We start from the raw sequence: 22,194 nt of genomic DNA, 5'->3' as shown, positions 1-22,194 counted from the left end.
TGTCTCTCTGTTCCTAGAGCAGAGTTAGTGCTAATGAGCTCCAAACAGACACATGCATGGACACATTATAAAAATATACCGATGATGAGATCATGACATGTTATAACACATCAATAAACATGTTATGAACTGTGCTCCCCTTTGTGGAACGAGTGCAGGTATGGAAAGAAAGAAAGAAAGAAAGAAAGAAAGAAAGAAAGAAAGAAAGAAAGAAAGAAAGAAAGAAAGAAAGAAAGAAAGAAAGAAAGAAAGAAAGAAAGAAAGAAAGAGGAAAGTAATGAGAGAGGGAGGGGTCAGAGAAGACAACACACGTGTGATGGTGACTGATGTATAGTGAGACCAAATTGAGGGAGTGAGTTGTCATCCGAGAGAGGAAGGAGAGAAGTTGAGAGAGAAAGAGGGAGGGAAGGGTGAGAAGAAGCTGAGTTGTGATGAACTGTACCTGTATATATCCTGTAGAGAGGGAGACTTGGACGGAAAAAGAGAGTGAGATAGCTAGGAAACTAACATCTAAATTATTTGAACTCCTAATGCTAGACAAAAAGTTCTGTGTGCGTGTATACATGCGTGTACATGCGTGTTTGTGTGCGTGTTTGTTTGTCCATCTGTATCTGCATCATTCAAATGTCAATCTGTTGAAGGGGAGGATTCATTCTGGTGCTAAATGTCACTCTTTCACCCTATCCCATCACCCCTGACTCTGCCTGCCCTGACTCACGACCCCCCCTGCCCCAAGACAACCACATTTCCCAATGTATCATCATTTAGCTAGTAACAGAGCAAAGGAGGTGATCAAGACGTGAGAATGCAGTTCAAATCTCACACACACACACACACACACACACACACACACACACACACACACACACACACACTCCAAACTCAATAAAAAGAGCTTGAGGGGTTTAAAAGGAGCAGATTAAGACTTTAAATGAGGCCATAATTAAGACTTTAAATGAGGCCATAATTAAGACTTTTGACCTGCTCAGTCTCAGCTAAAACCATCTGTCACGGAGTGAGCAACCAAATACGCAAATCTCTGTGAGACGTTTTGGAAATATATGTTACAATATCCAAAGACCAAAGAAAAGTGTCAGTGTCTATTTAAAATGTCTCTTCATCCTTCTATAACAATTTCACATTATCCCCATCTATTTTCATTTCTTTAAACTTATTGATGTCTTTCGTTTCTTCTTCTTTGTTCCCTATTTGACCACTTTAGATTCTACCCCTCTAGATCAGGGACGGGCATCTTTGATAGGGGTGGGGGCCACAAAAAATCTGAAATCATCATGAGGGGCTGCAGTGGCTAGTGGGTCTGCATACCCACATCCATACCCAAACAAGCAGTCAGCGCTGGCCATAGCCTTTTGGGGGCCCTAAGTGACATTTTGTTGCCCCCTCTCACCTTCCAAGCAAAACATTTTCTTGACTGCGGAGGAACATTTTTTAGAGTTCATTTCTTGCAATTCTACACATTTTGCCATGGGGTGTACAAAAAATATGCCAATTTTAAAGCAAGTTTGCTGCAAATATACACATTTTGCCATGGGGTGGAGAGATTTGCCATTTTAGAACTAAATTCATGCAATTATACTCATTTTTCCATGGGGCAGTGAGAAAAATTTGCAGCTTTATGGTTCATTTCCTGCAATTCTACTAATTTTGCTATGGAGTGGAGAGAAATCTTTGCAGTTTTGAATATATCTGAGTGTGAGCGACTAACAACATCAATTTCACCATGATTACTACAAGTTTAGATAGCTGACTAGACTAATTTACCAATCTTAACAATGTTAGCTGACATGGGTTAATTGAGTGAGTCAGTGACTGACAATAAACTGCTCATGCACAACCACATTTCCAAATAGCACCTTGTGTATTCTGCTATTATAACCCTCAACAGTAAAGACCCCGACTGACTTTCTATAGGAAGTTGGTCATTTGCCAATCCCTGCTCTAGACACTACACCTTGATAGGGACCTGTAATGTAGCTAAGGCTGTAAGTGTGTGTTTCTGGTGTTTTATAATACAGTGGTGTTGTACTGTGTTTTCTCCTTAGCGATTGCCTTTTGGAGGAAAGCCAGAGAAAGAGAGACTCCCACACAGTTCCATTTTAGTAAAACCAAGAAAATGTTTATTCACAGCTTCCATTGAAAAGAATATGTGCAACATTATCACAGTTTCCTTCATATTCCATTCAACCACACGGTCAGGGGAGGAGAGGGAGTGGCACATGGGGAGTGACAAACAGAAATGCCCCGACACTCTCATCATTACCTGGTTGGGTTTGCATTTGATTTGACAGAGATGTACATTCAGCAATGCACCTGCTGCCGGGAGTGTGTGTGTGTGTGTGTGTGTGTGTGTGTGTGTGTGTGTGTGTGTGTGTGTGTGTGTGTGTGTTTAGATCTGGAATCAAACAGCTGTGTCTTCTGCTCCCAGTGGAATCATCTTAGAGTCAGACTTATTTAAATAGGACAGCTTGCTAACGAGAGGGATTGTTAAATGACTTTTAGCACGAGAGGCTACTGACAAACACACACACATTAAAGGGATGACTGGGGCACTCCTTATCTGGTGCTGACCCGCAGCAGGACACTGTCACTCCTTTGGACTGGATCAACCCAGCTGGACCCGGGCTTCAGTCACCATAATGGGCTATAGGTTCTTCCCAGTATACTGTCCTTCTGTGTGCATCTCACATTAACACAGAGAGACACACTGTGTGGGAACGAGGGGAATGACAGACTTAGAAACAAGAGGTAGAGACGGACTATTGAAGGGAAAGATTTCCATATATCTTTTCAAATCTCCTCTATCTTTACATACAGTACACTAATAAACATGATGGTGTTACTCATGGCAACAATCACCAATGGAAAAAGATAAAGAGAAACTAGAAAACCTGGAGAATGTTGAAGCATGGGCTTCATACAATAAACTACACAGCAGTGTCATGTATGTAGCTATCTAGTGTCACAAGTGTATCACTACCTACAGAGTTAGTGTGAGATATTTACAGTGTGGTTTTTATTGATGGTGTTGACAAGCAAAATAGATTACATGTCAAATGTTGGGAGATGGAGAGAGACACCCTCGCTTTCACTCCCTTACTGGCACTCTGACCTGGCCGGGTGTCTTCTGTATGTCGTAACAACTCTTAATCCTATCACTCTCACACTCTCTCTCTTTTATCCTGTCTCTTGCTTGCCAGCATCCTTGAAAGTCTTGTCTTTTCGTTTCTGTCCTATCCCTGTTACATACACGCTCCCATCCTTTACTTCACATCTATCCACCTCTCCTTTACCATTGCAGTGACAGATGTCTCACTACAGTATTTTTCCATAAGTATTCTTGTCTTCCTACTATTCCCTCTATGAGATGAACTCCGTGTTCTCTGACTCCTGCTGCGGTAGCCCTGTAGGAGCAGCACTCTGGTGTCTCTGGTCTCTCAGGTGAAGGTTGAAAGGTCAGTGACAAAGATGAAGCCAAAGGAAAGTGTTGCTTTTGAAAATCTTTTCTTAGCAGGACTGGCGCGCAGTGGTTGACAATGGTGAGCGTTTGACGCCATACAAAATAGCCAGCGTCACAACGCCTGCGTTGTGACGCTGCGAATACAAACTAGTAGTTATGGTGATAAACTTCCTGAAAATGCCACCAGCTTACTGAGTGGTATGAATTGAATGCAGTGCTATGTTGTGGTACTAAACGTACGGATGTCTTGGTGTGTGGTGTGTTAGTGCGGTAGTAGCAGTAGTGATTGGAACTTTCGTAAGCTGGCCACACTATTGTGCTGTCATGGCGACAGAACCTGCTGCTGTGACGTCATCTCAGTGAAAAATGAGCTCAGCCCTATCAGCAGCAGCGGCGCCCTCCAACCAAATGGTGTCCTACACTGCATCTCACCTGTACTCCTGAGAGCAGCTCCCTACTGCCTGCCTGCCTGCTCCTGCATCAGTGTACCGCCCCCTGGGGGCCAGGGGGGAAACTGAAAGGAATCAAGATCCAGGTGTGCAGAGGAGAAAGAGAAAGGAGTTGGAGAAATAGAGTTGGAGAAAAAGAGAAGCTGACGGGGATGTTCAGCCAAAGAGAAGGTGGAGGCAGAGAGTTAGCACAGAAAGGGAGAGGAGAGGGATGAAAGACTGAGTGGGGGAGAAGGAGGAGGAGGAGGAGGGCAGGAGGACCGGGGTGTCGTAGCCGGGCGGACACTCAAGCTCGAAGCAGCGCACGGAGGCATCTTCGTTCCCGTAGTTGGCCCAGTACTCCTCCTGGTCCACCTTGGGCAGGTTCACCTCCTCCTCCGCAAGCTCGTACTTAGAGAAGAAGGAGGTGGAGGAAGGGTTGGAGGGCTGGTTGGGCTTGACAGGGGAGAAGGGGTGCGCCTTGACTGTTTCGGAGCTCTTCTGGAAGATTCCTTTGGACGAAGCCACAGGCTTGTGCTTGGAGAACCACCATCTTGTCTTGGTGCTGAAGGTGGTCGTGGTGGTGCCGGCCAGTGACCCAGGGTCGGGGAGGGGGCAAAGGGCAAAGTCCATCTCTCGGAGGAAGCGCAGGTCCTGTCCGCGGCGGGGGGAGGGGGAAGTGCACATCAGCTCGGAGGAGGAGATGCGAGCTGTACGGAACCACTCCCACAGGGGGCGGGCCTCACAGCCGCAGGACCAGGGGTTCCCATTGAGGCGGAGGAACTGGACTGCCACAGCATCTTTCATGGCCTGGCCCGGAAGCTCTGCCAGGGAGTTGTTGAACAGGTAGAGGATGGTCAGGCGGCCCAGGTCGCGGAAAGCACGGCGGTTCACTTGCCGGATTCGGTTGTCGTGGAGCAGGAGGCGGTCCAGGTTAACGAGGCCGCGGAACGCGTTCTCGGACAGCGTGCGAATGCGGTTGCCGTGCAGGAAGAGGTGGTTCAGGTTGACCAGGTCGGAGAAGAGGTCGTCCTGGATGAAGTGCAGCTGGTTCTCCTGTAAGGAGGAAGGACATTGTCAGTGTGTGTGTGTGTGTGTGTGTGTGTGTGTGTGTGTGTGTGTGTGTGTGTGTGTGTGTGTGTTATATGAGTATGTGTTTCATATGAGTATGTGTTTCCATACCTGCAGGTAGAGGAACTGCAGGCTGTAGAGCTTGAGGAAGAGGTCGTGGGGGAGAGCGGCCAGCTTGCAGCGATGCATGTGCAGGCTCTGCAGCTTCTCCAGTCCCCGGAACGCTCCACCCTCCAGTTGCCGTAGCGATGGGTTGTCACCAAGGTCCAGCTCTTCTAGAACCCTCAGGTTGCTGAAGGCACCAGCCTCAATCAATGTGATGTTATTGGAGTAGAGCCAGAGAACCTATAGGGGGAGGGGTTGAAAAAGGAAGAGGTATATAGAAAGGGATCGTTACACATCTGAGAAAGGACACAGCTCCGATGCGAACACACAGAGCTCAAATACTAAAAAAAATACTACATTTAAATGCAAAACTATGCAATATCAATCCACAAAAACAATTACAGTTCATTAAAGAATAACCTACACAAAAACACACACATTCTAACCTGTGTCTCGAAGCCAAAAGAATCTGCTCTGAGCTCGGTGATGCGGTTGTTCTGCAGAAAGACGCGCTGGGAGTCGTAGGGCACACCGGAGGGCACGGTGGTGAAGTTCTGGGACTGGCAGCTTACCGTCATGGGCGACGGGTAACATACACACAGCCTTGGACACGTCCCCGCCCCACTCGGCTTCACCGCCACCAACCACAGCACCAGCCATAGGGTGAGCCCACCTGAAACATACACACACACACACACACACACACACAGAGAAAGAGACATAGATTAAAATAATGGAACTTTATAACAACTAGCAGATTAATTGTACAGTAAAGACAACCAGAAAAAGAGGGAGTGAAAAGGAGAAAGAGGGCAAGGGATGCAGAGCTGTTTTCAGCACTTGGAGCTGTCCAGGTCGAGTGGTGCAGAAAGTTGTTGATGGACACGGATATGACGCAAAAGCCAAGATTGAGGATCTGAATCTCGGATATGACGCAAAAGCCAAGACTGATGCCATGATCTCAAGTCTGACTAATAGGCCAGTCGCACTCATTCATAATAAATGACATTATACAAATCACCTGCCTATTCATCGCTACCTGATCATGTTACATAGGCTAGTCAGCCTATTGGGTATAGACCAGTTTAACTTCTAGTTTTGATTTACATTTGGTTGAGTTGTCAACTGATGTGAATTCAAAATGAAATCAACCAATCACCATGTCATTGGATTTAGGATAAGAGTTGGATGAAAAAATAAGAAATTCCCTTACATTGATGACTTTTTTCAAATCCAACCAGTTTTCCACGTTGATTCAACGTCATCACATATATTTTTGTTAAAATGACGTGGAAACAACGTTGATTCAACCTGATTTTGCCCAGTGGGAGTACAGGTTTATAATTCTGGTAACTTCATTCAACATTTATCCCAGACTAAATAGCTGAATGAGTGTAAAACCAATCTTCTTCACCTCTGGTTCGAAGTGCTATCAAGTTCGATCACACGAGCCACGCAAGGGCTAAACAAGATTTACCCTAGTAGCCTAAAGTCACGAGCCAACTTCACAAAAAGGTTGGCTCACGAAGAGGTTACAGAGTATGGACAAGCGTAAAACAAGGTAACCGGACCCGGCTCGGTTTCTCTCTGCACATGGATTATTCAGAGGCGGTTTGGCAAGCTCGGATAACGGGGCACAAAGAAAACATCGCATGAAAAAAGTATCGCGTGACCATTCAGCTTCCCCAGCAAATGTTCCAACGACCTCAACCTTCATTACCCGAACCCGGTAACGACATGGCTCGTTAACTGCGCGCGCACGGGACGTGGAGAGGACTTGTTTAGTAGGTGTGCGCAGCACGAACAATCTCCGCGCGTGTGCGCAACATGAACAATTTCCAAATGTGTTTTTGCTTTATAATGTTGAGGTGGATGGAGACTGAGAAGGATATAGGTTTTAAGTGTCATCTTATTTGCAAGAGGCAGATGTGTATGCATGCAAGCACGGGCATACAAGTAGTCTAGCTGTTTACGCACCGAACTGTGAACGAAATCAACTGAATAGTTCAGTAATTGAGACGTTCTTGTCTATTGCTGTTCTGTATGATCTCATGTTTCATGTTTTGTGTGGACCCCAGGACGAGTAGCTGCTGCTTCAACAAAGCTACGGGGATCCTAACAAATACAAAAAATACATAAAACAGTGATTCACTGTAAATCATATCTTAGAACATCACCATCCTCATCCCCATTACCACCAACAACATCAAGACTAAAACAAAAAAAAACAAAATAATGTAGCCAAGCCTATAGCCTATGAACTGAAGTCAACTCACTTTTGAAGTTGTGGATGTTGGAGCTCCAAGATCTCCGTGCAGTCGAGAGAGTTTCCATCTCGAACCAAAGCCGACAGCGAGTTAGCCTGAGCGCTGAGAAAGTGCCTGCTATCTCCGCTGAAGTTGAGGTCTGGTAACGGAGTCGGTGCGACTTGAGTGAGTGACGAGCAGAATTCCAGGCATTGGGTTTATACTTGATGAGCTCGCGCCCACGGCTGTCGGCTGCGGCGGAATCTCGCATACGTCACCCTGTATGGGTCAGATTCGCGCGGGCGAATGGGAGGGGATGGGTTGGATGAGAGAGTTGCTCAGAGGAAGCGACTGGAAAGGAGAGGACGCTCACAGTGGAGTGCGTGTGTATGTGTATGCGTGCGTGCGTTGAGGGAGCTCGGCGCGGTGTGAGTTTGGATCACAGAGGGGGGTTGGAGGAGGATAAGCAGGTGGGAAAAGAGCATTTGGCTTAAAAACAAATAACTTTTGCTCATTTAAAGCATCAATCTGTAGTTGCTACATTCATTTTTGGACTTACACATTTCTGATATGTACCCATTGATTCTTGAATAATATAACTTTTAAATAAATGTCTCATGAGCTTAGTTCAACTGTTGTATCCATCAGAACCCAAAATATAAGCTTGTTTTATTTCTCCACCGTTTGTAAATAAAGCAAATATAAACAAATGAACGTCAACTACTATGCATGAATGATGCAGTTAGTTAGGCCTACCTCATCATCTCAAATGTACAGTATAGATAGTCGCTCTACAGCCAATAATAGTATGTCTTGATCATGCGTGTGTTTATAGGCCTACATCAAACATTCATAACCTTGGCACAATAGCCTATACCGTTTCAAGTATTCTACCGTGAGGCGCCCTAAAGGCACCGCAGCCCACAGGCCGTTTTTCCTTGGGATTTGACCACACATTTTCATCGACCTTAATAAGTATGCTATTGTGTAAAAGACTAGATCAGGGATGGGCAACTTTGATGGGAGTAGGGGCCACAACAAATCTGAACTCATCATGAGGGGCTGCAGTGGCTCGCGGGTCTGCGTACTCATATTCATACACACGCACGCAGTCAGAGCTGGCCTTGCCTTTGGCTCCCACCTTGCAAGCAAAACATTTTCTTGACAGCGGAGAGACAAAATGTCTGTTTCAGAGTTAATTTCCTGCGACTGTAGGCCTACACATTATACCATGGGGCAAAAAGAAAATATTACTGTTTTAAAGAAAGTTTGCTGCAATTTTACACATTGTTCTATAGGATTTAGAGAATGTTTGATTACTACAAGTTTAGATAGCTGGCTAGACTAACTTACCAATCTTAAAAATGTTAGCTGACATGGGCTAATTGAGTGACAATCAATGACTGACATAACAATTAACTGCTGATGCTCAACCACATTTCCAAATTGCATCTTGTGTATTCTGTTATTCTAACTCTCAACAATTGAGACCCCACTGACTTTGTAAACAAATATACAGAGTACCATTCATAAGTTTGGACACACCTACTCATTCAAGGGTTTGTCTTTATTTGTACTATTTTGTACATTGTAGAACAGTAGTGAAGACATCAAAACTATTAAATAACACACATGGAATCATGTATTAACCAAAAAAGTGTTAAACAAATCAAAATATATTTTAGATTTTAGATTCTTCAAAGTAGCCACCCTTTGCTTTGATGACAGCTTTGCACACTCTTGGCATTCTCTCAACCAGCTTCACTTGGAATGCTTTTCCAACCGTCTTGAAGGAGTTCCCACATACGCTGTACACTTGTTGGCTGCTTTTTCAACACTCTGCGGTCCAACTCATCCAAAACCATCTCAACTGGGTTGAGGTCGGGTCATTGTGGAGGCCAGGTCATCTGATGCAGCACCATCACTCGCCCTCTTGGTGAAATAGCCCTTACACAGCCTGGAGGTGTGTTTTGGGTCACTGTCCTGTTGAAAAACAAATGATAGTTCCACTAAGCGTAAAAACCAGATGGGATGGAGTATCGTTGCAGAATGCTGTGGTAGCCATGCTGGTTAAGTGTGCCTTGAATTCTAAATAAGAAATCACCAACAGGGCACCATCACACCTCCTCCTCCATGCTTTATGGTGGGAACCACACATGCAGAGATCATCTGTGCATCTACTTTGCGTCTCACAAAGACACGGCGGTTGGAAACAAAAACCTCAAATTTGGACTCATCAGACCAAAGGACAGATTTCCACGATCTATTGTCCATTGCTCGTGTTTCTTGGCCCAAGCAAGTCTCTTCTTATTATTGGTGTCCTTTAGTAGTGGTTTATTTGATGCAATTCGACCATGAAGGCCTGATTCACACGGTCTCCTCTGAACAGTTGATGTTGAGATGTGTCTGTTACTTGAACTCTGCGAAACATTTATTTGGGCTGCAATCTGAGGTGCAGTTAACTTTAATGAACGTATCTTCTGCAGCAGAGGTAACTGGGTCTTCCTTTCCTGTGGCAGTCGTCATGAGAGCCAGTTTCATCATAGCGCTTGATTGTTTTTGAGACTGCATTTGAAGAAACTTTCAAAGTTCTTGAAATGTTTCATATTTCCTGACCTTCATGTCTTAAGTAATGATGGACTGTCATTTCTCTTTGCTTATTTGAGCTGTTCTTGCCATTTTATGGACTTGGCCTTTTACCAAATAGGGCTATCTTCTGTATACCACCCCTACCTTGTCACAACACAGCTGATTGGCTCAAACGCATTAATAAGAAGGATAGAAATTCCAAATTAACTTTAAACAAGGCACACCTGTTAATTGAAATGCATTCCAGGTGACTACCTCATGAAGCTGGTTGAGAGAATGCCAAGAGTGTGAAAAGCTGTCATCAAGGCAAAGGGTGGCTACGTTGAAGAATCTCAAATATAAAATCTATTTTGATTTGTTTAACACTTTTTTGGTTAGTTTTGATGTGTTCACTATTATTCTACAATGCAGAAAATATTACAAATAAAGAAAAACCCTTGAAGTACTAGCTGTGTCCAAACTTTTGACTGGATCTGTATTTATTTTGTTTAATCCTTGGGCCTACAAAAGGGGGGCAGCGGGCGCCAGTTACCCATCCCTGGGCTAGATGGATTCATACTTCAAAAGACTGAAGTTGCTAGACCTTTCAGTGTGTGGATGTTCTGAAGACAATGTTGTCAAATCATTCATTCACGTGTCGTTACACGCAAGACTGACTGGTTTATATTTCTACCGTTAGCAGGACATTCTGTCTCAGACTACACTCTAAAAAATGTTGGGTTGTTTGGTTGCCCCAACTGCTGGGTTGCAGGCGTTGGGTCACTTAGTTGGGTTGTTTTTTTGTAGCCTCCCTAAAAGCTTATGCTAATCACATTGTTGGGATAGATACCACCTTATTATAATATGTAATAAAAAAATCATAATATTCTAGCAATATGTGTCAAATGCCAAAAAATCCAGAGAATAAAAATAATTTGCAGCATATAAACTCAACATGATCAACAAGAATGACATTTACTCTCACGGGTGGCCAATAAGATATATCTGAAAGCCACACCCCTAATAAGCCACACCTCCTACAAATAATAAAATGACCCAGCTGCTAGGTCAACCCAGCACGAAAGTAAAAAATAACCAACTGATGGTTAAATTACCCCATATTTGGGTAATCTCATCAACCAACCAGTTTGGGTTATTCACGCAACCCAACAGGCTGGGTCAAAATAACCCAGCGTGTATTCTATCCAATATTTACCCAGCCTGTGTAACCAATGAACTCAAATTGGGTTGTTTTTAACCCAGCCTTTTTTTGAGTGAAGAATCAGGTGAATCAGTCAGGTATTTGCTTGATATTAGTTTTGGATTAGGTTATTGATTTGTGAAATTACAACCAAAGAAGAAAGTGTCCAAAAGTAGGGCCTAACCTGAGTCCGGATCTCCTTGGTGAATGGACAGTACACTACTCAATGTGTGTGTGTTTGTGTGTGTGTGTCTGTGTGTGTGTCTGTTTGTGCATGTGTGCGCAGTCTGTGTGCTTTCTAAGGTACATTTCAGTGGGTGGAGGAGGGGGGTGGTTTGGTAGGGATTTTATGCAGCATGTGTGTGCATGGTTAAGACATGTTTTGGGGGTGGGGTGAGTCAGAACTGAGTCCTCTCCCGCCATGACTTGGGTCAACGCTGTTCCATTTCCAGCAGCATGATGCACACAGTCTGTTCCTGATGGCAACACAGAGGTAATGGCACAGAACAATAACAATTGCTACTCAGGAGAAGGTCAGCTCCACAAGCTGTGTAATAGCATATGACATCATTTATTCGCAGAGAACATCTTTGTGTCTGTGTGTGTGTGTGTGTGTGTGTGTGTGTGTGTGTGTGTGTGTGTGTGTGTGTGTGTGTGCACCTAGGGTCTTTTGCATAACAATCACTCTACCAAAACCTTGGTCACAACTTAAAATATCTGGTGATCAAATAACCAGCTAGCAATCTGCTATGTGTGTGTTAGTGCACAATGTTCCTTGAGCCTCTAGGCTTTGGGGGTGGTAGTCAGCTCTGTGAGCTGGCATCAGTGGTCACCATGGGTGGCCGTGGAGAGTTGGTAAGGGGTGGAGAGGGGTTGTAGAGGGGTGGAGAGGGGAGGGATGGGGTGAGTGAGAAGCCGATTGCACAGCTGACTGAGGGTGGCTCTGTGTGCCCCCCTCCCTTCATCACGCACCCATACATTGGTCATGAGGCAGTATGTGTGTGTGTATGTGTGTGTGTTAGTATTCTGTCGATGATCTATTGAAGTAGTCAGAGATCACAAGCCTTCACTACAACTTTCTTTCTTTCTTTCTTTCCCTCTTTCTTTCTTTCTTTCTTTCTTTCTTTCTTTCTTTCTTTCTTTCTTTCTTTCTTTCTTTCTTTCTTTCTTTCTTTCTTTCTTTCTTTCTTTCTTTCTTTCTTTGCTCTCCCTCCTCTCTCTCAAATCCCTCCTCTCTCTCAAATCCCTCTCTCTGCTCTGGTACACTAACATGTGATCTGGTGTAAACACAACATATTGAAAAGATTTGTCCTCCTGTCACATGCTGACCCATCCCTCCTCGAAAACACTCACGCACCCCTACACACATGCACCGACCCCCATAGCCACCACTTACACAAAATCAGTCATGGACACATACAGTACAGAGCCAAACCCACGTTTCTACTATAAATGCAAACATACTATACACACATGAAATGAAGAGAGATGGGCAGGGCAGAGAGATAATAGGAGGGAGAAAGAAAGAAAACCAAGGGGACGAGGATTAAAACAGACATGGAGTGGTTGAAGAGAAATAGGACTACTTGGGTGGGATATGAAAGGGAGGAATGACTATTTCTCTTTTCGGTTTCCTGTCCTTTTAGAATACAGAAAACATGAGAGTGCATTAGTGGATGTGTTGAATGACGTGCAGCCGGTATTCTAGTAAGAGTGTTGACTGATAGTGTGAAAGAAAACAAAGGAGAATCCCACTTACAATTACATAACTGTGATAAATCAGAGGGAGCTGTATAAATCTCTGCCAGAGTCTGTGTGTGTGTGCATGTGTGTGTCATGAAAAAACTTTCCCTCTCCTTCTCTTTCTGCCTCCGAGACTTGATTAAAAAAGACAGAAAAATATCACGTCAGGCTCATTAGCACTGACTCAATTATTTATATCTCATTCTCCTCCCTACATTTCTCTATTGCTGTTTCTTATTTGTTCATTCCTTTATTTTTACATTGTGACGTGGGATGGGGACCATTGATGACGCAGATAGACGACAGTCACCGAACTAGACTGAACAAACAGCTGGGTAGGAGCTGTCTGAGTGTGACTCAAAATAACAGAGAGAGACTTGAAAATATTTGTTATTTCAACAGTTTCAAAACTACAATTAAATAAATTAAAGTTTATCTTCAAGTTATTTACGTCAACCTAACTAGGCTGCAGTGGTGTAAAGTACTTAAGTAGTTTTGGGGGGTTTCTGTACTTTACTATATTTTTGCCAAATTTTACTTTTACTTCACTACATTCCTAAAGAAAATAATGTACTTTTTGCTCTACATTTTCCCTGACACCCAAAAGTACTCGTTACATTTTGACAGGAAAACGGTCCAATTCACTCAATTATCAAGAGAACATCCTTGGTCATCCCTACTGTTTTTGATCTGGCGGACTCACTAAACACAAATGCGTTGTTTATAAATTATGTCTGAGTGTTGGAGTGTGACCCTGCTATCCGTCAATTAAAAAAAACGAGAAAATGATGCCTTTTAAATTATTTGTACTTTTACTTTTGATACTTAAGTACATTTGACCAATTCCATTTCCTTTTGATACTTTAGTGTATTTAAAACCAAATACTTTTAGTGAAGTAGTATTTTACTGGGTGACTTTCACTTTTACTTGAGTCATTTTCTATTAAGCTATCTTTACTTTTACTCAAGTATGTCGACAGTACTTTTCCCACCACTGCCAGCCTGGAGACCGTTCACGTCCCACCTCAACACAAGGCGGCGGTAAACTGTTCACAAGTGGAGGGTCGTTACTTGTTACCCCACCCACGAAGTCACAAGCCCCGCCCATTTCCACAGTTTATCTTCTTAAACATTTATTTTAAACCTAACCTTAAGCCTAGCCCCAACTTTAAATTAAGACCAAAAATATCAATTTTGTTTTCATTAATTTGTACAATATAGCCAATTCTGACTTTGTAGCTGTGGTAGCTAGTGGAAAGCCCAAGTGGTCCCCAGTCGCTATTCATTGACGTCGCGGTATTATGTACTGTATTTTCCTGCTTTCTTTTTTTCTTGTAGCTAGCCTGCTAGCTAGTTGACAACAATGGGCGATAGTGAGCAGGTAGAGTGGACGTTTATGAAATTATACCTTAACGATATTGGAAACACTCTTTCAGATAAATCTGGAACACGGATGTCGAAAAGAAGTAGGTGGCATGCTAATGTATCAACACACAGCAAAATGTTAACGTCACCAGCTAGCTATTTGCTGCTTTATGTTTCAGCCAAGGCGGTAGCGGTAGCTAGCATCTATCTATAACTAGTATAGTCATTCACGAGTTCTGCAAGTAGAGTTTTAAACGTACATCGTCTAGGGTTGAAGCATCGCGACCTAATTAGCTATGCATGATGCCATTGGGCACACACTGGTTGAATCAACGTTGTTTCCACGTCATTTCAATGAAATTACGTTGAACCAACTTGGAATATATGTTTAATTGACGTCTGTGCCCAGTGGGATTGTTTCCACTAGTTACCACAGCCACAAAGTCCAAATTGAGTATCGTAAAAATACATAAAAACAAACATTAGCTTTTTGGTCTTAATTTAAGGATAGGATTAGGCATATGGTTGTCAGTGTGGTTAAAGTTAGGTTCAAAATCACATTTCTAAGAATAAAAATCGTAGAAATAGTCGGGGTATATGACTTTGTGGCTGTAGTAACTAGTGACAACCCAGTGGGACAGAACAGCACTGAAGCAGCAAAGGCTCCATATGAGAGATAACAATAGAGCCCCACAGTGGATGTGTCATAATACTCATAAAACCTAGCGGTCAAACACGAAAATGGTCCCAATCATTTTTCACATAGGGGATTTTAGAAACTCCTAAAATAAGGTCTGTGTTTAGTGTAGGCTTACCCTAGCGTGACGTTTTGATAACCTTGTAAATCTCTCTCGACAAGGTGACTTTTATCACTATATTTGTCTCTATTTATTCTCAGATTCGAAAATGCTATTTAGCATCAAAGACTACAAATCCCTGCAAGCTCCTCCACATCATCTCTAACTTACACCTTTGCTAACAGGTATTGTGTCAATTTAAAACCTGCACAAAACAGTCACAGAATTTAAGTTAAAGAAAAGTAGCAAATTGATTAATTACTTCATTTAGCTAACATTAGATAGTTCATCTGAGATTCTTAATTTTGCCTGATTCGGTAGTCTCGTCCAGATCAAGGCATTTGTTGTTCTTTATGATAGCCACATTAGCAGCAAATTAGCATTTATTTTTTGGGGGGTAAATACAGGCAACTATATTGAAAAGTCACCTTGTCCTAGAAAGATTTATACGGTTATCAAAACGTCACGCCAGTGTAAGCCTACATGGAACGCAGCCCTTCTTTTAAATAAAAAAATAAATAAAACATTGTCTGCAGTAAACACAGGCTTAGGAGATCGTATATGTCTTGTTCAATGAGATGATGTTCATCAGCTAATGTCACTTTAAATGAATTTTGACGCATTTATGTAATAAAAAGCACACAAAGGCTTCATAATTCATGAAGGTAATGTTAACTGATTAATATTATCTCATTGAACAAAGCGTATAAGATCTCCAAGCATGTGTTAACTTCAGACCTTATTTTTGGCATTTATCCCAAAACCCTATTTTTTTTATCATTAATTTACCCCATAGGAATGGCTGAACGAACCAGAGGTAACTCATTTCTGTTTTTTAAGACTACAAGCTGGGGAGCTCTATAGGGTCTGGTTCCAGCAGATACCTTCTCACGCCACAGACGCAGTGAGACATATGGGATGAGACAGGATGTTGAATGGTGCTAGTTTGTACTAGCTAGAGTGTGTGCTAGGTAGGTAGTTTGTACTAGCTAGAGTGTGTGCTAGGTAGGTAGTTTGAACTAGCTAGGTAGGTAGTTTGTGGTAGGTAATTTGAACTAGCTAGGTAGGTAGTTTGTACTAGCTAGAGTGTCTGCTAGGTAGGTAGTTTGTACTAGCTAGAGTGTCTGCTAGGTAGGTAGTTTGTACTAGCTAGAGTGTCTGCTAGGTAGGTAGTTTGTACTAGCTAGAGTGTCTGCTAAGTAGGTAGTTTGTACTAGCTAGAGTGTCTGCTAGGTAGGTAGTTTGTACTAGCTAGAGTGTGTGCTAGGTAGGTAGTGTGTACTAGCTAGTGTGTGTGCTAGGTAGGTAGATTGTACTAGCTAGAGTGTCTGCTAGGTAGGTCGTTTGTACTAGCTAGAGTGCACTAGCTAGGTGCACAAGCAACAGTGGTTAACATAACGTCCTGGACCAGAGCGAGTGCGCCGACTGGTATGTGCGTAGCACACTGACGCTCTGAAACAAAGCTATAGACTCACGCGATACAAGAAACCAACAAATGTCAACAGGTTGCGAGCACACATACCATTCCAGATGGAAAAATGCCATCTGAGACGCATGCGCTTTGAGGTTTGTAGACCACACAGACCACGCGGCGCAATTGCGCATAATCTGCAGCAGGAGGGTTCTCAAAAATAATCATTTTGATTCCCAGCGCACACATCTGGGGCGTATTCATTACGCCGATTCTGTTGAGAAACATTTTTACAATGTTGGACAAATTCAGGTAGATCCATCCCCGTTTCGTTTGCTTCCGTTTAAGAAATGTTTCACAGCAGAAAGTGCGCAATGAACACGCCGCTGGTCAGCCCTAGTGGGTCTAAAGCTTAAATTAATACATCACTTCATTAGGGATTCTTGTTACGGACTGTTTCCAGACAATCGTCCTTGGAAAACCTAATAAACTTTTAGAAATAATAAAACATATTTAGTCCGTAGAAACTATATTTTGGTATTTTATTCTACTCTACACACTATGCTGTCTCTCTACCATGGAGCTGAAACTCATTAAATAATATCTTCAATAAGAATGTAAAACAACAAATACATTACAAAACCTCTTGATGGAGATGTTCCAGAAATAGTCATATAATGTTTTAACAAATTTGGGCTCCCGAGTGTCGCAGCGGTCTAAGACACTGCATCTCAGTGCAAGAGGCGTCACTGTCTTAAATAAAGGTGACAAAAATGAATTGGGCCTTATGGGAATTATAAAAAAAATAAGTGCTCTTTCAAAAAGTAATAAAACCCCGCTCCTCTTTTTCCCGCAGAACCGGCTGCCTATCATGAAGAACAACAGATAGGGGTGACACCCACTCAAAGGTCTGAGAGGCAGCTGAGAACTCCCCAAAGAAACTCCAGCTGGCAAAGTCCCAGGACACATTCTAAACACCTGACAGAAGAAGAGAGGGGCTTTTCTCCTGTGTCTGGGTCTGGGGAGGAGAGCGACAAGGAGGCCTCCCCACCAAAAAGGAGGACCACAATAAGCAGCTCCAAAAAGACAAGAACCAAGTCTCACACAAATGATTATGATGACTGTTCTGGGACAGAATCTGGCGAGCAGCCAGAGAAGAGCACACAAAGAAAAAAAGGGCACAGCAACTCAAAAAAGAATAAGACTAATACTCACTGTAAGGAGGAGGATAATGACAACTTGTCAGACAGACCAACTGTGGTGGCTTCCCCCAGAAAAAGGAGCAGGCAATGTAGTGACTTCAATGTATTTGAAGCAGAGGCCGAACCATATAATACTGTGTCTGAGCCTGAGGTGGAGGTAGTTGTGGAGGGGGAGACTGAAGTGGCGTCTGCTTCGAAGAGGTGGAAACAGTACAACCCCCCCAAAATAACTAAGCCTCATGCCGAGGACAAAGCTGAGAGTGAACATTATGAGTTGGTAGAACAGGCTGAAGAGACTCCCATTAGAAAAAAACAAAGCAAGTCTAAAAAGGTAAGAACGAGGACTCCCTCTGAAGACGTGGGGGAAGATGAAAGCGACCACTTTGAGACGGAAGGACATGCTGCAGCTGAAGACACTACCCTCAGAAAAACCCAGAGGAGGTCGATGAAATCTAGAAAGAAGAGATCCAAGAGTCCTTCGAAGAAGGCCAGAGATGCAGAGAGTGATGGTGAATCAGGCAAACATGTTTCCAAGACTCTGCCTAAGGACTTACATGAAGAAGAGAGTGACCAAGATGCTGAGACTCAGTCTAAGAACGTCAGTGAGGAGAGTGACCGAGACTTCCAGACGGAGCCTAAAGGCTTAGGTGAAGAGGAGTGGCACCGCTCTGACCATGCAGAGGACGAGACAGAACAGGAGGTGTTACCTGCAAAGAGAGAAAGAGGACCCAAGAGCACGAAGACCGTGAAGTCAGATTCCAACTCTGACTCTGAAAATGTCACTGTTAAAAACAAAGGCAAAAAGCAATGTGCCACGGGTTTGAATGCACCAAGACTAAGATTTAGACCACCTATAGAGAAAAAGAAAAGGGTAAAAATACTTCATATTTGCAGTTTCTGTGAAAAGGTCCTGCCAAACAGGGATGCTCTGAGTAGGCACCTTCAGCGTCACACAGGGGAGAAGCCTTACCACTGTGAAGAGTGTGGCAAAGACTACGGCAGCAAGAACACCCTGAAGATTCACAACATGCAGGTTCACCACAAGGGGACAAAGGACTTCATATGCAATGATTGTGGTCAACAGTTTACCCACTTCACCTACCTCAAACGCCACCTGTACTCCCACACGGACAAGGAAAAGAGGCCACACCTGTGCAATGTGTGTGGGAAGCATTTCATCCAGAAGTCTCACTTGGACCGTCACAAGATGATTCACACCGGAGAGAAACCGTTCAGCTGCGAACACTGCGCCATGGCCTTCAATCGGCCGGACTCCCTGCGGATGCATCTGAAGCTACACGTGTCGGGTAGTGAGGGGCCAAATCCGGCGGAGCAAGAGAAGACGAAGTGCACGGCGTGTAAGAAGAGCTTTGTCAACCCAAATTATCTCAAAGTCCACATGAGAATACACACTGGGGAGAGGCCATACAAGTGTGAGGACTGTGCCAAGAGCTTCACCCAGATCAGTATTCTCAACGCGCACCGACGCACACACACTGGAGAGAAGCCACACGAGTGCAAGGCGTGCGGCAGCTGCTTCACCCGTCGCAAGTACCTGGATGATCACATAGGCAGAAAGCATGGTTCCTTAGAGCAAACGAATGAACAGGAGGATGAACAATGATAACTGCGTTTTTAGGTGTTGTGACTTAATGTGTGTAACACGTAATATAAATATTGAAGATCAGGCAAGGCTGGACTGTTGCCTAGTAGTTTCTCTTGTGATGTTGCAGGATGTTTTTTCCTGTCATGCCATGATAAAATACTGTTTTGGCTTTATAGTGGTGCCCATTCTGAAAATGGATATGTAGCCTTCAAGATCATTCCTTTGAATCTAAACTAAACTTTGATGGTCCACACAATTTACTGTAATGCTTTCAACTTTAATGGTACACATCATTTACTGTAATGCTTTATTGGTTTGTCAAAGTATGTGGACGCCTGCTCGTCGAACACCTCATTCCAAAATCCTTGGCATTAATATGGAGTTGGTCCCCCCTTTGCTGCTGTAACAGCCTCCACTCTTTTGGGAAGGCTTTCCACTAGATGTTGGAACATTGCTGCGGGGACTTGCTTCCATTCAGCCACAAGAGCGTTAGTGAGGTTGGGCGCTGGTGTTGGGCGATTAGGTCTGGCTCACAGTCGTCGTTCCAATTCATCCCAAAGGTGTTTGATGGGGTTGAGGTCAGGGCTCTGTGCAGGCCAGTCAAGTTCTTCCACACCGATCTCGACAAACCATTTCTGTATGCATCTCGCTTTTTGCACAGGGTATTGTCATGCTGAAACAGGAAAGGGCCTTTCCCAAACTGTTGCCACAAAGTTGGAAGCACAGAATCGTTGGAAGGACAGTTATTGACAGACAATTTTTACACGCTAGGCACTTCAGCAATCAGCGGTCCCCTTCTGTAAGTTTGTGTGACCTACCACTTCGCGGCTGAGCCGTTGTTGCCCCTAGACGTTTCCACTTCACAATAACAGCACTTACAGTTCTAGCAGGGTGGAAATTTGACAAACTTACTTGTTGGAAAGGTGGAGTCCTATGAAAGTCACTGAGCTCTTCAGTACTGGCCATTCTACTGCCAATTACATGGCTGTGTGCTCGATTTGAAACACCTGTCGGCAATGGGTGTGGCTAAAATGGCCGAATCCACTAATTTGAAGGGGTGTCCACATAATAACATGACATACACTATCAACAATGTACAGTAAGATCTATTAGGTTACAATTGGGGGGGAGGGGAGACTTTCAGTGTTGTTTATTTGCGTCATACAATGACAAATTAACAATCAAACTGGAGAATAAATTCCAACAGAAGTAACATGACTTTATTCATATTTTCACTGATTAGTAACTGGGCTGATACTCGACCAGATTTTTGTAGTGTTTTTAAACCATCAAGCTTTATGCTTACACACTATCATTTATTTGTTCTCCATGTTGAATCAATCGTTTTTTATCATTTTGGATTGATTGATTGGTGGTTTTTCTTCTTTTGGACTGAAAAATATATCTTTATTTTCTCCTTGACATTACTGATATTTTATTATTTTTAGTTTTTTAATTTCACCTTTATTTAACCAGGTAGGCCAGTTGAGAACAAGTTCTCATTTACAACTGCGACCTGGTCAAGATAAAGCAAAGCGGTGCGACAAAAACAACAACACAGAGTTACACATGGGATAAACAAACATACAGTCAATAACACAATAGAAAAAAAATATATATAGTGTGTGCAAATTAGGTAAGATTAGGGAGGTAAGGCAATAAATAGGCCGTATTGGCGAAGTAATTACAATTTAGCAATTTAACACTGGAGTTATAGATGTGCAGGTAGAAATGAATTGGACATAAGAAATAGAATCTTCATACTTTTCTCTCTTTCAACAGTAACTCTGGGAGGTTAAACATTGGAGAGTGGTAATTGAGTCATGCATAATGTCAAGATATTAAAAAAAAGTAGAATCTAATGTCTCTGCATGTAGATGTTACACAGTCATTGTACCTGCCTAATATGCATAATATTGCGTGAAATAATCCCGTAACAATGAATAGAGTACATTCCCAATACAAATAAGGCTCGTATATGTTGACTTTCATGTATAAGGCATGTGCTTTAACTCCGTTATAGTGTATTTACCAGACACTCATGTTTATCTGGTGGGGTGCGGATCGTGCTGTGCAATACTGTTTGCTGATAGAAAATCAGCCGTGATTACCACATCCTGTTCTACGATACATAAACCCTATAAAGGTTCTCGCTGTTATGTTATTTGTTGGTTCGACCCTTAAAATACTTCACATATAGACAGACCATCTGTCATGTTGACAGGTTTTGTTAAGAGGATCCGTGGAAATAAATAGCGTCATTTGGAAACAGGCTGCATTCTCTGTTAATGCCAGTAGGTGGCAGATGTGTACGGTTTCTAGTCTGTCAAGAGGTTGATTTAAGAGCAGCTCAAACTCTTTAAAACATTGCTCTTCTTCCTGACAATACTTAGCCTACTGGTCAGCTGCTAGATAAACAAAAACCACTTGGGCTAGCTAACGTCAGCTACAGTACCTTCAGAAAGTATTCATACCCCTTATTCAACATTTTGTCTTACAGCCTGAATACAAAATGTATTAAAAATATTTTTTTTCTCACCCATCTACACACAATGGACCATAATCGTATTTTTGCAAATGTATTGAAAATGAAATACATAAATGGCTAATTTAGATAAGTACTCACACCCCTGAGTCAATACATGTTAGATTCACCTCAAAGGCTGAGATTACAGCTGTGAGTCTCTTTCTGGGTAAGTCTCTAAGAGCTTTGCACACCTGGATTGTAAAATGTTTGTACATTATTCTTTAAAAAAATTTTTTCAAGCTCTATCGAGTTGGTTGTTTATCATTGCCAGACAGCCATTTTCAAGTGCTGCCATAGATTTTCATGCAGATTTAAGTCAAAACTGTAACTACGCCACTCAGGAACATTCAATGTCATATTGGTAAGCAACTCCAGTGTATATTTGGCCTTGTGTTTTAGGTTATTGTCCTGCTGAAAGGTGAATTCAGCTCTGTTGGAAGGTTTTC

At 42.9% G+C, this 22,194-nt stretch overlaps 2 protein-coding genes across 3 annotated transcripts; one reads left to right on the top strand and one right to left on the bottom strand.

Annotated features, from left to right (window-relative positions):
- Window positions 1-2,023: 2,023 nt before the first annotated feature.
- Window positions 2,024-7,679, bottom strand: LOC106604660 (reticulon-4 receptor-like 2). The gene is made up of 4 exons (XM_014199534.2): window positions 7,359-7,679; window positions 5,529-5,755; window positions 5,089-5,322; window positions 2,024-4,962 (listed from the first exon to the last, which is right to left on the bottom strand). Exons 1-4 carry the CDS (start codon window positions 7,597-7,599, stop codon window positions 4,084-4,086), a joined length of 1,581 nt encoding a protein of 526 aa, XP_014055009.1. The 5' UTR covers window positions 7,600-7,679; the 3' UTR covers window positions 2,024-4,083.
- Window positions 7,680-13,954: 6,275 nt separating this feature from the next.
- On the top strand, window positions 13,955-21,490 carry LOC106604659 (zinc finger protein 37). Of its 2 annotated transcripts, XR_006769858.1 has the most exons (3): window positions 13,955-14,306; window positions 15,104-15,187; window positions 17,270-17,517. XR_006769858.1 is itself a non-coding variant. In XM_014199533.2 (2 exons), the coding sequence occupies exons 1-2, from the start codon at window positions 14,204-14,206 to the stop codon at window positions 19,237-19,239; spliced, it is 2,073 nt and encodes a 690-aa protein (XP_014055008.2). In that variant the 5' UTR covers window positions 13,973-14,203; the 3' UTR covers window positions 19,240-21,490. The 2 variants fall into 2 exon arrangements, 1 of the variants encoding a protein (XP_014055008.2); XM_014199533.2 differs by lacking the exon at window positions 15,104-15,187 and having other exon boundaries at window positions 13,973-14,306; window positions 17,270-21,490.
- The last annotated feature ends 704 nt before the right edge of the window (window positions 21,491-22,194 follow it).

This window comes from Salmo salar, chromosome ssa05 (assembly GCF_905237065.1).
Source record: "Salmo salar chromosome ssa05, Ssal_v3.1, whole genome shotgun sequence".
NCBI lineage: Eukaryota > Metazoa > Chordata > Actinopteri > Salmoniformes > Salmonidae > Salmo > Salmo salar.
This window is presented reverse-complemented; position numbering and strand designations above follow the sequence as displayed.

What these genes read in the sequence shown, in the direction of transcription:
- LOC106604659 (XM_014199533.2), top strand. Translation starts at nt 14,204, where the DNA reads ATGGGCGATAGTGAGCAGGTAGAGTGGACGTTTATGAAATTATACCTT. An exon ending in AACACGGATGTCGAAAAGAA is followed by an intron (nt 14,307 to 17,269) that starts GTAGGTGGCATG and finishes TTTTTCCCGCAG; the next exon opens with AACCGGCTGCCTATCATGAA.
- LOC106604660 (XM_014199534.2), bottom strand. Translation starts at nt 7,599, where the DNA reads ATGCGAGATTCCGCCGCAGCCGACAGCCGTGGGCGCGAGCTCATCAAG. An exon ending in CAACATCCACAACTTCAAAA is followed by an intron (nt 5,756 to 7,358) that starts GTGAGTTGACTT and finishes TGTATGTTTCAG; the next exon opens with GTGGGCTCACCCTATGGCTG. An exon ending in TGCAGTTCCTCTACCTGCAG is followed by an intron (nt 4,963 to 5,088) that starts GTATGGAAACAC and finishes TCCTCCTTACAG; the next exon opens with GAGAACCAGCTGCACTTCAT.